Consider the following 14,790-nt stretch of genomic DNA (forward strand, 5'->3'; position numbering starts at 1 on the left):
AAGCGCTTGAAATGGGAACCCGTCCTGGTTTTTCCCTGTGAGATAACCCGTACTGGGCACCCCCAAGGTGAAAGCCAGGCATCCCGCCACGGGGGGCCATAGTGGAGATTAAGCAAGCTATTGCCCGGAGTTGCTGAGTCAGAACCTGTGATTCGAGTAGGCACCGAAGCGAGAATTATCGAGTCCGTGCACATTTTGGGCTCAAGACCCTGCCGCGTCGGGAATTGAACCCTGGTCCCGGGTCTGACCTTTGCTTCATGGTCTGCCTCTTCTAACCATTGAGCCACAATGCTTTCTTTTTTGCACTTATTTTTTTACAATGAACTGCTTTGTCCTATCCAAAGTGGAAACGAGATGCAATTCACACTAAAATACAGCAAAAAATGCCAGGTTTGCATTGCACATAATTATGGATAATTTTACATACTTTTGCTGAAATGGTGCATAATAACGCAAAACAAATTTTGTAGCCCAACACAAATGAAAGGGTTCGTACATGGGGCTATGTACTTCCACCCTGGCCATGGGCCTTGTGTAGAGTAATTTAATCCAGTTTATGAATTCTGAGCCAAACCCTATTCTTTTCCGTATTGCATTTAGAAAAGGCCTTTTAACAGAGTTAAATGCCATCTTGACGGTTATCGGAGAGAAGAGAATATCCGGGGGAAAAATATTGTGTGCCAAACATATTGCTGCAAAAGTATTGGGGACCAAAAAATCCAGAAGGTAAGTGCAAATAGGCAAGTATAGATTTACCATTCTTACACCACATCTACATACCTTGACGATATATATATTGGCACGGTACATATATATGGAATTAAGTATAGTAACACTTTGCTTACCTATAGAAACTTACCATCATGATATTGTTGTCTTCAATAGTTCTGCAACAATATTTCTGTCACATATTTTTCCTTCAGTATTCTGACCAAACATGTTCTCGGCATCCAGATAGGATTACAGCAAATTCACCTACATGTGTTGCCCTACATAAGCAGCTGTACAGATGGAATAAGCTGTGTCTGGTGTAAAACGGTGGCATAAACAAACTGATGTACTGTGTAAATCAATTAGCTAGGATGTTGGCTACCATTTTGTTTTTAATGTTCCACAATTTTTCTTGTGGCTTGCTCTGTTATTGTATAAGAGATATTGTAACTAGGTATAGGTCAATCTGGAGTCAGCCATCTTTGTCAGCTCTATAAAACATAGAATGCATATGTTCAATCATTTTTCCCGCTAGGCGTTTGAACATTTCCCTGGGGCAGGGACTGTCCTGCTTTTAATTTGGGTTATCACTTCAGCAAGCTCTTTGACACTAATTTCTGACTCTTGGTTCCCCTAGTCCTCATCAATGAGGGTACTGGTCGACAAGTCTTGGGTGAACCTCGAAAGGTTTTCTTTAGAGCATGTCAATGTTGCCTCATACATTGTTCCAAAATAGTGGACAGAAGTATTGTCTGTCTCCTTAGTTGTAGTGATTATATTCCTGAAGTTGTCTTTTACCTGTCTGATCCATTTCTGACAATCCTACCCTTCTGAAAGATTTGCCAGAAGCTTGCCAGCCTTGTTGCTGACTTCATATACGCTGTGTTGCATAAAAAAGGCATCTAGCTCATTCTTCTCTCTCAGCCAATCCCTATATTCTTCCCTGAGGAGAGTCATCTGAGGGGGGTGTAGAATATGGCTCTGCCTAAAATGTATTAGTTATTCATTTATGGTCTGAGTTTTTTTTCCCCAGTCCTTTTTATTCCTAGTAATATTAGGTATGGCTTGCCCTCTTGGGTAGGTCTTACATACCCCCCAAAGTGTGATATCTGATTACACTTTCCCATTCTTCCTTCAAAGAAGGTCTAAGGTGGCTTTGATGCATTTCCTGACTGGCTTGTTCCTCAGATACCTGCATTGCTAAATGGAAGGATCAGAGATACCCCTCAACAGGTGTGTTGTGTCAGCACATCTCCAGCCCTGCGTACCCAGAAGATGTATGTAGTCTAGTCTTTAGTATGATCCCCTTGCTCCTGAGAAGTAAGAGTATTGGCTATTGCTGGGTTGTGCTACTCTCTACACATCAACCAATCTCAGATTCCCAATAAAACCACATCTGGTGACATTTTCTCCCTCTCTCTGTGTCCTTTGTATGGATCTATCAGTGGTCTCCTGTATGGTTAGAAATCTCCACAAGCATCAACAGATCATCAGGGACTGTTAGCAGTAGGGCTGGCAGGTGATTCAGGATGATAGATTTGGGCCTGGGTGATAAATATGCTGATATTGCAATTATCTTTTCCCAATTCCACTCAGCCCTGAATGCTGCCCACTTGATCCTGAAGTAGACCCTGAGTGTACTATCAATTTGTGCCCTCCCTTACCATGGAATGTACTGTTATTGCCCTCTAGGTGTGTTTCTTGAAGAAACACCATTTTGGTATGTGTCTCCTCTGGAACGACAGCACAATGCTACATTTCAATTTCTGTCCAAGGCCATGTACATTCTATTTCACTATTTGTTTGTATACCAAATTTTATTGGTTTTATACATAGAATACACATTCAGCATATCTCCATTTTGAGTAAAAGTCAGAAACCCTGAAAAGAATGCCCACCATACTTTGTCATAGACTATAATATTCCCACCATCCCCCCCACCTTTTAATGTTTCTTTGGGCAGCCTCGAGATCTGTATATTGTCTCCAAGTTTAGCGCACTAGTCCACTGGAGTTCGCCAGCGGGCCAGGGTCAGGGAGTGCGGTCGAAGAGCAAAAGTGTTTAGCAATGTCCCTCTTCCAAGCACCATCCCAATGCCCAGTATCGTTCTGTCTCCATGCGTTCCCCCCCAAAATCATCAATTAGTCCCAACAATGCGATTCTAGCTGATGGTTACACTTTTGTTGAATCTGGAGGCATTCCCAGACTACATGAAAATAATGAGCAGCATTTGTTTGACAGCGGTGGCATGTTGCATGCACCAGTCTGTTGGCCTGCCACAGCCTAATGGGCGTGAAATAGGTCATGCAGAGGTAGTTGAGAACTGTATTAATTGAAGTCTAGACAGGATGACCAGAGTTCTAGGTGACATGCATGCATTCCTGCAGGTTGGGGTCGTCCAGGGTCCCCAGCCAGGTCTCCCATTGAGACTTTAAGGTGGAGAGAGAGGATGTGGAGTTGATGACAGGGGCTTTGTAGATCTGTGAAATCCTCTTTTCAGTCAGAGGGGACTCATAAATGTGTTCGCCTCCAGGGGATTAAAGTCAGGTATGCTACTGAGAGAGTCTCAGCTGGACTGAAGTGCATGCCTCATCTGTAAATATTGATGAAATTGGGATTTATGTAAAGAAACCTCTGCTTGGAGTGCTTTGAAGAATTTGATATGTGAGCTGCGCCATATGTCTCCCAGCGCTGAAATGCCAATAAAATCTTATTTCCCAAATTCCTTGAGTTCTACAGTGTGTTGCAACTAAGTACCCCTCTGCGGGGGTGGGGGTTTTAAGGGTGATCCTTTGATCTCAGCCGTCCTCAGCAGTGCGGCTCGCCAAAACCAGAGGACAATTTTTGTGACTTCTGAAATAGGCTGAGGAATCGGGTCTCCATAAAGGCATCCTAATAACTTCTCTTAGACCATCCATGTTATCTCAAGGTGGAACACCGGGTCACACTAACCTTGGCTCTGCCAAGATGTGGGATGCACAGTAGTAAAGTTAGTTGCTTGCCATGCCAACCCCTCCATTAAACAGCAATCAGACACATTTGTTGTAAACTAGTTGGGGCGGTCGGTTACTCAGGGCTTATCAAACCTCATCAACTGCCATGAGATGTTCTAGGGACTGGCAGTCTAGTGGGCTCAGTTCCGGAGGGGGGAAGTCCCCGATAAATGGTGAGGAGATTTCTAATGTGCTGCATATAAGTTTTGTTAATATTCTGCAAAAGCCTTTGCTATTTCTGTGGCTTTAGATACATGTTCCCTTTTGTCTTGCACAATTGCGGCAGTTAAATGTGAGGCAAAATCTTTCATTGCCAGTTAGTAGATCAGCTTGCCGGTTTTATCACCCCATTAATAGACATTTTGCATTGAGGCCAGCCAGTATTGCTGAGCCTCATTTAGGGACAATTGCTTTAGAGCTGTTTGCTCGACCTACAGGTGTCTTTGCGTCTGATCCCCCCCCCCCCCACCCCCCCGGTAACACCTAGTAAGTGTGGCCAGCATTGTATATCCTATAGTACCCATATTGTTCCAGGAAATCAAAATTGTTGTCTAATAGGTGAGTTTCATAGATGGTGGTGTTAAATATATTGCGTAAACACCGTAAACACCGCTCACTGTCCACCCACTTTAAATGGAGCACCATGGTCTTACCTATGTGCATAGGATCAACCATTAATTGTGTGTCCTGTTCTTTGTGTTTGTCTATGTCGTTTTCTTTTCCTGTGAAAAGAAAACGACATAGACAAACACAAAGGACAGGACACACAATTAATGGTTGATCCTATGCATATAGGTAAGTCCATGGTGCTCCAAATTTGGGAGCCTCCTAAACAAGGAGTATTCAGGAGGAGATTCCTCCTCCTTCCTGCACTCTTTTGTCATTTTCTTTTTCACTATTTCACGTCCCTTGGTAGGGTGAGCCTTAGCGCGCTCATACCGCCAGGGTTTAGTACACCTTTATAGTCCTGACGAATGCCTGGTAAATTTACACCGTTTCAAGGCAGAAACATGTTGACTGACAATAGATAATTTTGGAAATAACCACACAACTAATTGTGGACCATTTTCCTACACTAATATTTTTTACTGATGTCCTAGTGATCAATTAATAAATATTTTTGGAAACACTAAAGACATTTTTTAATCCCTCACTACCATTTAATTTTATTCTCACTGCACGCCTGAACTCACACAAAAAACCTGCTCCGCAGTAAATCTGGCGTCGAAGCACACTAAAGAGGCACTCGGCCTCTTTAATGGGGCCCAATGATGAAGCACGTCACCACCAGGTTGGTGAGTGAGGGCTTTCTTAACTAACCTAAGTGAGGCTAGTTCCTTTTTGCTCCTTTTGTGGTCCCTTCAATAACCATAGAAAACCGTAGAACACTCTTTTTTACTTCATATGTACAGCCAAATGGAAACATTGTACCAATAACAAATTGAAACTTGCCACTCAAGTGCCCCCCCCCCCCCCCACAACAGCCCCCACCCCACATGTCCTTCCAGAAGCATCTCTGGCCGGTCTAACAAACTAGGTGTAGATTCAAACATGAGCTCCAGTTTTCCCCAGTGTAAGTAATAGTACACAGGATATAGTGGTGTTGACAGAATTGGGATCACTTTTCAGGGGTCGCAGGATCCATTGTTCATGATATATCAATGTTTCTGACATCTGAGGAGAGAGGGGGTGACTCCTCCTGCCTCAATTATGTCTTTTTGTGCTTTTGGAGGATTTAGAGAGATGAGGTCTTCCTCATAGAGTTTTGTCTCCGTCGCCTAATGACTTGTGATGGACAGTCTGGCCCATTGATGGATTGGGGTCATGAGGTTTGTCAGTCATTCCCTACATGAAAGGCAGGTTGTTACGAATCAGTCTGTGTTCTGTAGCCCATTCCCAGGCTTCCATCAGAGATGTGAAGAAATGGAATTTGGAGGCATATGTTACTTTTAGTTTTGCTGGGAACTTGAACATGTATTGTATTTTAAGGGCTCACAGTTACTGTTTGGCCCTATTATAGGATTTTCTCCTCTGTTACACAGCTCAAGTGTAGTCTGGGAATATCATGATATGTTGTAATTGAAAATGCAGCTCTCCCACTGAGCGTCTCTCCTGCATAATTTTGTCCTGATCTCCATAATTAAGGATCTTTGCTATTATTGGTCTTGGGGCACCCCAGGAGTAGGTTACGTTAGGGCACTGTGGGCGCATTTAATAACAAAACATGAGTATTAATGTTCTTGAGGGAACAAGGATTGGAGCCATGACTCAAGAAAGGCCACTGGCCTCTTACCTTTGACTCCCTCAGGGAAGCCCACAAAACATAGATTACAGGACCTTGTCCTGTTTTTGGCATCTTCCACATGGTCCTGCTTTGTTTTTGCAGTGGCGGTGAGGCAGGACACAGTGGAAGTATGTTCCCAAACCTTGTACTTCAGTTCTGAAACGCATCCCTTCTTCTTCATAACTATCCACCACTCCAATCAGATCATGGCAGAGCAGTGAAACCTCTATCTTGGACTTGAGGACAGACTAGATGATTAAATAGCCTGTAGGATCGTCTCAATGTCACCTTGCCCCTGACTGTGCTACAGGGTGGTTGGGGGGGGCCTCATGGGGCCCTGATCCTGGGGCCGTGGATTTGTCAATTTTGCTTTGGGCCTTCTAGATGATGAAGTTTTGTTGCGGCTCAGGGCGCGGGTCAAATATCACAGCAAATGCGGGACTAAAAGAACTGCAATGACAGTGGGGGCAAGAATAGTGTTGCAGGACAGCGCCACCTCTGGTCGAAAGTCTCAACTCTGTGATGCACCCTGGCCCCCTTGCACCACTGTGCGAAATAGCCATCAGGATGTGCAGCTAGTGTAGGTCCTCTGTGAGTTGTTGCTGAGCCCTCTGCCCAGAGGTCCAGTATTCCAGCGCTCAGGCACCACTCCCACTCTCCCCTGGGGAGGAGGGGTCTTGTGGATTAGTCATTCTCATCAGAGGAGTTCTAGATGAGAAGTCCCCACCACCTACCATGCAAGCCTCTTGAAGGGTGAGTGGGAAGGAGGAGTCCATTCTCTTTGCTGTCCACTGGACCCTGTAGGGTCAGTCCATGAGTACTGGGCAACACAGAGAACTACAGAAAGGTGCTGCAGTTGTAGGATGGTATGGGCAGGAATATGAAGGTCCAGTTGATTGGACCAGGGTGACCTCAGTAAGCCCTCACCTCAAAATTGCACTTGTTGTTCCCCCGGTCTGGGGGTAGTCTGAGGGTTGCTGTTCTCCCGCTATGGGTCTGGAACAGAATGGGGGTCTTGCTGCCCAAGTGTCCAGAACCACTGCCCCAGGGCCAAGGTGGAGTGCTGCCACCACCAATGGCCCTGGGTGTATATTCAAAGGAAGAGGGGGGGTGGCAAAGGGCACACATGTGTCCGCAGGCCAGCTATAGGGACAGCTGAAGTCCAAAGCAGGTGAGAGAGCCCTGGTGACAGCTGCCAAATCCACTGCTGCAGAGTCGGCACCCAAGCTACACCCCCACCTTGGGCTGTCCGTTATATATTACAGAGAAGATGAGGGGGTGATAGAGGGAGAAAACTGGCCCAAGTCATACACTGCAGGTTAATAGAGGCGTGGCAGCAGTGCCAGAGCGCAAGTCATATCCTGGATTCCCGGCTTAGTGCGGGTGCCGGCCCACCATCCTCCTGCCTCTCACCCAGTTGGTTCCAGTAAAGACTCTGCCTTGACCTTGGCACTCATTTCGTTTCGTTTCAGAACTTTACAGACCTTGGCACTCAAGCAGCCACACCTCAGCAGAAAGACCTAGAAGGTCAGTACCTTAGGTGGTCTGGTTAGGACCCCCAAAGTATACGTCGTCAGCACCCAGGTTTAAACACTACTCTACCGGGCTCTGGTAGCTCACTCGGTTGTGACCACTATTTTTAAATTATCTCCAATCTCTTTTATCTAGGTCACTGAGTTCTTTGAGGGCTTAGATCCCCACTCCTGTCACCGGTGCATGTGCGAACATCACTAATTATTGTATTCTCAGTTTTTACTGGTATGCCAACTGCTAAGCTTTCTCCCTCCCAACTACCTTGTGTGACAGGTTTGAAACTTTCCATCCCTAAAAAGCGCAAGACATCTGTTTCTCCCCTTAATCCCAACAACTCACATTGATCAAACTGATTGTACTACTGCTTATGAACTGTAAGAATATTTTGGTATAAGAATATTGAGAACATAATATTGAAGTACAAAATATAGAAAGGTAAGTGGAAATACAGATTTACGGGTCCTAACTCCACAGCTACATACCCTATGGATATATACTATGTAGGTACCTATTTGTGGAGTTAGATAGAGAACATCTATTCAAACTAACTTTCAATATTTTGTTCCTCAATATTTTGTCTATTATGTTAGTGACCCACGATATTCTGTAGTCAATAGTCCGGATACACACACAACAAAATTAGAAAAATGGGAATCAAAGCATAATTGCCTGCACTAGTCTTGAAATCCCTATCGGTATTAATGGAGCAAAGGTGCAAGACACAGGCTGGAGGCACAATTCCCTATACCTCCTTAATTCAGAAGCTGTTTCAAAGAACCTAGCATTCCTCAGTATACAAACACATAATAGCCCGGCACCCTTTGTACACAACTTATCACAAATTCAGAAACAGTTCAAAGGAATTTACACGTAGAACTGGAAGGTGCACCTTCCAGTTCTACGTGAGGCGGACTTTACCGAGGACCTTTTCTGCGGGACCGGAATCACTTCATCCGGGACACTGCTTCCTATCAGAGACTCTTTATCTGTCAACACCACATCCAATATACGAGGAAGTGCCCTAATTTAAAATCTAAAAACTACCTGTTATGAATATTTGAAAGATTATCAATTCGAACATTCTGTTTTACTTTTCAAGCCCTGAAGAAGTCCCTGGATGGGACGAAACGCGTTGGCGGTTTCAAAAGTGGTGCTTTCAAAAGTTTTTAAAGAATGAAAAATAAAGAATGAACTTAAATCGAACATCGACTTGTCTTTGGAACAGATTCCTTTGAACTGTTTCTGAATTTGTGATAAGTTGTGTACAAAGGGTGCAGGGCTATTATGTGTCAGGATCCACACACCGCTTTTAATGATCATTGACAAGGCAAGGTTTTTCAAGACTTCTAGCTCTTTTTCACCTCATCAATGCATCTTAGTTTAGCCTGGACCATGTGGGTATAATCGGGGAGTACATTAAGTTGTGTGTTTTCAAACTGGAAGGGCCCCTTAACTCTGATGGTGTTTAGGATTGCTCACAGTACCTATAATCCAAGATATTTGCAATTATAGGACTTGGTCATGACCCATGTTTTGATGGTGGTCCAGGAGCAGAATGTGCACATTCCACCACAAGAATTTTGGGCATCTCTTTGGATTGGATGTTGTTGAGAACTAATGATTCCATGTACTGCTCGACTGCTGTGCCTTCTGTCTTTTTTGTATTTCCAACCACACATATGTTGCTTCTCTGGGAACATCCTTCTAAATTTTCTGCTATGCTGGGAAGCCCCTGGCTGTCTTCTTTCCGTGTTTTCATCTCCTCTTGCAGACTTTTAATGGTGGTTGAATTGTATCCCATTTTAAATCTTACTGCACCCTCTCTTCCAAAGACTTTCATAAGATAGTCCTAATGAAGGCTATATCTATTGTTTCAGTCTCTATTGTATGTTCTAATACAGTTCTGGATTGATGTCCTGCTGTAAGCACCTCTTTTAACATTGGTCTTCCCTGATGTTGAGGTTGGCCCTCTGGATTTTGGCCTGAGGGTTCGTAAATTATCTACTGCCTAGAATTTCTGGGAAAAGAATATTTTTTAGCCAACTTTACTGAGCCATCTTTTGCTCTCCATCTCTGCCCATTCCGTTGCCCTCTTCCACTGGGACAGGTACCGCTACCCAGTGCTCTCTCGAGTATGAGTCCATACCTATTCTGCCACCTTGCCTTTGACTGACTACAAGGAGCTGCTGAGGTTTAAATGACCCTTTGGCATGTTATGTCTGACATTGACAAGGTAGCTTGTTCAAATGTCTCTGTATAGTCCTCTTATCCTCCCTCTGATGTTCGGTCTGGGGTTTATGTATCTGGTTCCTCAGGGGCTATAAGATGCTTCCACCCAGTTCTCTTCACTGCCTGCCCATTGCAGTGTTGTAACTTGCAATCATGCCTTGATGAAAAGTGCCTGCCAAAAGATGAATATGGGCCACTGCCCAGGACTTGTGTGTCGAGGCCCCTTATTATTTTTGGAACCCTTCAGTTTACCCTCTTGGGTCATGCTGCTTCCACACCCCTCCCTGTGCCCAAACAGCACCCCCTTTTGTGGGCTTGCATTCTTTATGCATTTCTACCCAGGGGGATTATCTAGACCTGGCATCTGACACTTTTAATTTCTATGCAGAGTTGTATAGGCTTCCTGGGCTCTGGTTGAGCCAATGAGGTGCTACTGTGGATCTTCCACTCCACTTGGCTCTCTGGGGATTGGCTGAGCCCTAGTTGTCCATCTGCCATGGATGGACAATTCAGGACGTTGCACGGCCCATCTATTTCCGTACTGGTCTATGGGCGCCTCCTCACCTCACCCTAGCTGGTGAGGAGAGGAAATGCCTGATATAGGTGTCCCGTTGGGATAACCATCTGTTTTAGCCTAGTCATTCGTGCAGCACGACATCCTTCAAGCTGAGGTGGGATGGTGTAATTTACCCTTATTTCAGCTGTTTTTCTCAACTATTCCTTAGCTCAACACATGACCTGGTTGAGGTCCTTGTTTGAGCAGTCTGCATGCTACTTTATAGGCACGGATGTCTACACCTTCACAGGATATGTGCTGATTTCGCTCTGTGGGGGAGGAACATTCTAAATATGCCTCCACTTGCAATGTGCATCAAAATCAAAGTAATAGATGGATTGCTTTAATTAATCTCAGCCAATTGCAGATGGTACGTGCTGCTTCCTAATCTATTGTTATTTGCCCACCATGCCATCTCAGTTTGGACCCAGCCGTATGCATTTCAGTCTTGACCCTGCTCCAATGGGAACAGTTCTGCCCAAACTACAAGGCCAGGTTCTCCCTGAAAGTGAACACAAGCAACCCATGACCGTTTTTTTCCGTATTCGGGCTCATGAGCCAGGTATGGCTTGGTTCCAGTGGCACACGGAGCATGGGAGTCATATCTCGGCATACCCATCACACTTAAGACATCAAAAACACAGTGATGGACAGAATGCTTGAATTAATCTTGGCCACTGACGACAGCTTGGGCCACATTCCAATCCATCATTTTTTGCCCATCATTTGGAACCAGCCATATGCAAATCAGTCTTGACCCTGCTCCAAAGGGAACAGTCCTGCCCAAAATACACAGCCAATTCCTCCCTCAACCAGCACACAAGTAACCCAGGCCTAGTTTTGCCTTATTAGCCCAAATCAGCCAGGTATAGCTTGGATCCAGTGAGACAGTGAACATGGGACCCACGTCTAGGCATACCCATCATACTTAAAGCACCAAAAACAAAGTGATGGATGGAATGCTTGAATTAATCTCAGCCACTGGCAAATACTCCGACCACATCCCACCATGTACCTGTTCCCATTGGAGAAGTGTCAAGACAGATTTGCATATGGCTCAGTCGAAACTGAGGTGTCATGGTGGGTGAAAAACTATGGTTTGGGATGTGGTTTGAAGCGTTGCCAGTGCCTGAGATTAATTCAAGCATGCCATCCATCACCTTGTTTTTTAGCCATCTGGCTTGGTGATTGTCCATGCCCCCCCTGTGCTGCTCTGTTTCTGGGCAGCATTATTTGAAAGTGATGTTGTTGTGTAGTAGTAGGTTGAATTTTGACTCGACTTTTTGTTGTGTTGTGCCCTATCTTTTAATTGAGTAGTCATGTTGCTTTGTGTATGTTATTGTGTTAAGTTTTGTTTCAACAAATGCTGCAATATTTACAGCCAAGAGCAGCAATTTCCTTCAAAATTTCAGTCTAAGCAATCATTCACCCCTGTCTATGTGGTGCACTACATCGGCTCTGCAGCTATTTAAGATTCCAGTCAGCACAAAACTGTGGCGGAGACCGTGTCTTAAATTAGGACTTGAAGTGCTTACAATATGTGATATACCCCCGGTAGTGATGTTGGTTTTACAAAATGGTAGTGATGAAGCTACATTAGATCGTCAGCCTTTCTATCTGGCAGATGGAAAGCAAACGGAGATAAAGATGAGGACATTTTTGAAGGTGTGGTTAGAAAATGCACTCATACCATGAACTACAATTCATGCACCGATCAATCATTCGATCAATCGATCAATCAATCAGGGATTTTTTAAGTGGGCTACTCACTCGTGAGGGTCTCAAGGCATGGGGGGCAGAGCTCCGGTCAATCAAAGAACCAGGTCTTGAGAGTCTTCCTGAAGATGTGGTGGGTGGGGACACGTTCGATGTTGATTGAGAGTTCGTACCAGGTGTTGGCAGTGATTTAGGAGAAGGTTCTGCTACCCGTTCTTGCTCTGCGGATGCACGGGGTTCAATGAGGGGAAGGACGGCCGTTTGGAGGTACCTCTTGGTTACGTGGAAGGAGATTCTGTTGTTGAGATATTGGGGTCCAGTGTTGTTGAGGCATTTGTAGGCGTGGGTGAATATCTTGAAAGTTACTACCTTCTCGACTGGGAGCCAGTGGAGGTTGCGCAGGTGTTGGGTGATGTGTTCGTGTCGAGAGACGCCAAGGACGAGTCTGGTTACCTGTGTTCTGTATGGTCTGGAGTTTGCGGAGCAGACGCTTGTTGAGTGGGGGCATCATGGTTGAGGGTACAGTTGAGCTGCTCCTCGGTGACCTTGCTCCAGTTTCTTCGTGGAGGGCAGGGTGCAGGTTTTTGCTGTGTAGGTTTGTTGACAAGGAAATGTATGCAGTGGTGGTCCGTCCATGGGGGTTGCGTGGTGTGGCTGAACCGGATGTTGCGAAGACGGGGTCGAGGGTGTGTCCTGCCTTGTGGGTAGGGGTGGTGATGAGCTGTTTCAGTCTGATGTTCGTGAGATTGTCCAGGAGGGTGGCGTAGTTGGGGTCGCTGCGGTTGTCGAGATGGAAGTTCAGGTCTCCGATGAGTATGTAGTCCGTGGAGGTGATTGCATGGGGTGCGATGAGGTCAGCGATGGTGGTGGCGAATGACGTGCGGGGTCCGGGAGGTCTATAGATGAGGGTGCCGCGATATGCGGTACTAGGGCTGGTTTGGATCTGGGAGTGAAGGTGTTCGGAGGTGGAGGAGGAGTCGCTCGTGGTGGAGTTGGAGGGCCCTTTTGTGTGCGATGGCCAGTCCTCCTCCTGGGTGGTTGGGGCAATCAATCCTTCCTCTGGATCTTATATCCATAAGGGATGGCAGTGGCGATGTTGGGGGTGGAGGAGGCATTTGTCCAGGTTTCTGTGAAGAAGGCAACATCTGGCGAGAGGATGTCGAGGAGTTCCCAGATCTTTATGGTGTGTCTGTGCAGGAAGCGCACTTTGAGAAAGATGCACTTCAGGATTTCGGAAGTGTTGGCATCTGACGTGAGGATGGAGACAGTCAGGGTGCGGAGGGTGGTGAAGGTCTGGCGGAAGTGATGGCAGCAGAACTGGCCGTAAGTGGTGTTCGGCATAGACATCTGGCAGTTGCTGTTACTTTGGTGTTGAGTGTGGGGAGGGCAGTAGAGTCATAGCAGTGGGAGGGTGGAGATTCAGGGTCCCTGGGTCCCTGGGTCTGGTCGCAGTTGGGTCACAGACGGCCGCAGACAGGCTTGCCTTCGGCGCACCAGCGGCACGCCAACTGCACGCGGCCGCCAATAAATAGGGAAGGGGAGGGAATCGCAGCAGGAACCAGCAGGGGGAGGGGCCGTGGGGGCAGCAGCAGCGGGAAAGGAGACTGGGCACGGGGCCACAAACAGGCCAAAACAGAGCAGGGCACAACAAAGCCTAGAACAGGAAACAAAACAGAACAAGGAACAAACAAAGATACGGGGCACTGACCAAGACAAATAAAAAATGGGCACAGCACAGAAGCGGACAACAGCGGCCTCGAAATCCTGCCAGGTGGTGGACGGGGCCAGTGGCGGCAGCACAGACAGAGGAGCTGCTGGGTAGAGAGCAGGTCTCAGACCAGGAGGTCAGAGGCCTTGCTCCTGATAGCGATGTTTAGGGTTAACCGACAGTTGATTTATTTTAGCTTCATTTTATTTCAAGAAAAAACACATCAAGCCAAAGAAAAAAAGCATCAGTTAATTTCAGTGAATATTTAACCGTTTCATCTACAACCTGCAGTTACTCTTGAAAAGTCTGTAGCTTTCTTGGAAAGCAGAATATTCAGTGGCATGTATATTTGTGCTGCCTTCGATGCAGTGCAGGAATTGCCATGCTCAGGTATACTGCTCATCACCCCCTCCACGTACTAATATTCATCATCTAGGTGCAAATAAACACCAAACCACTCACCTGCATAGGCTTGTCGTACCAGCGATTGCCCCCATTTTTATCATAGCCGCCCCCATGCAGCAGCTGCAGTGCCATGTTTGTCTCGCTTAGTTCCACCCCACTTGCTGCATCCAGACACACGATGCATGCACAACGTTCAATCATGTCAAGGGAATCTCGATTTGTTGAGTCTGAAAACAAAAAAAATGACACACATGGGAAAAGGGAAGTGTACTAGCCAGTAACGCAGAGCATCAATCCAGATTCTACTTTCAGTGTTTAGAATCTGCTTCATAAAACTGCTTATTTAAGATATGTGTACTTACATTCCCATTCTAAAGCCTAATGGTGTAGACGTGGCATTGAGATAGCTCACATTTTAGGCACCATTTATTTAGCATTTTCAAACAAATGAATATATTTTTGAAACATTGCGACATTTGAATTGAGCAAGCAGATGAGGTTAAGATTCAAACCATATTTTCAGTCGAGATTTAACATATTATAATGTTGAGGATGGAAATATCCACACCTGGAAATGCCTCCCAAAAAACTGCCTTACAATGAGCGAAAGATTTGCCTACACAACACGTAAACTCAATTACATGTACAAACATTA

At 45.7% G+C, this 14,790-nt stretch overlaps 1 protein-coding gene across 1 annotated transcript in view; it reads right to left on the reverse strand.

The window, feature by feature from the left end:
• Positions 1-14,790, reverse strand: part of CHAT (choline O-acetyltransferase) — a 521,284-nt gene that overhangs the window by 183,811 nt on the left and 322,683 nt on the right. The window contains exon 7 of the mRNA XM_086920150.1: positions 14,193-14,362. Within this exon, the coding sequence (XP_086776276.1) occupies positions 14,193-14,362 (170 nt within the window). The remainder of the gene's footprint in view (positions 1-14,192; positions 14,363-14,790) is intronic.

Source organism: Lissotriton vulgaris, chromosome 5 (assembly GCF_964263255.1).
Source record: "Lissotriton vulgaris chromosome 5, aLisVul1.2, whole genome shotgun sequence".
In the NCBI taxonomy this organism is placed as follows: Eukaryota; Metazoa; Chordata; class Amphibia; order Caudata; family Salamandridae; genus Lissotriton; species Lissotriton vulgaris.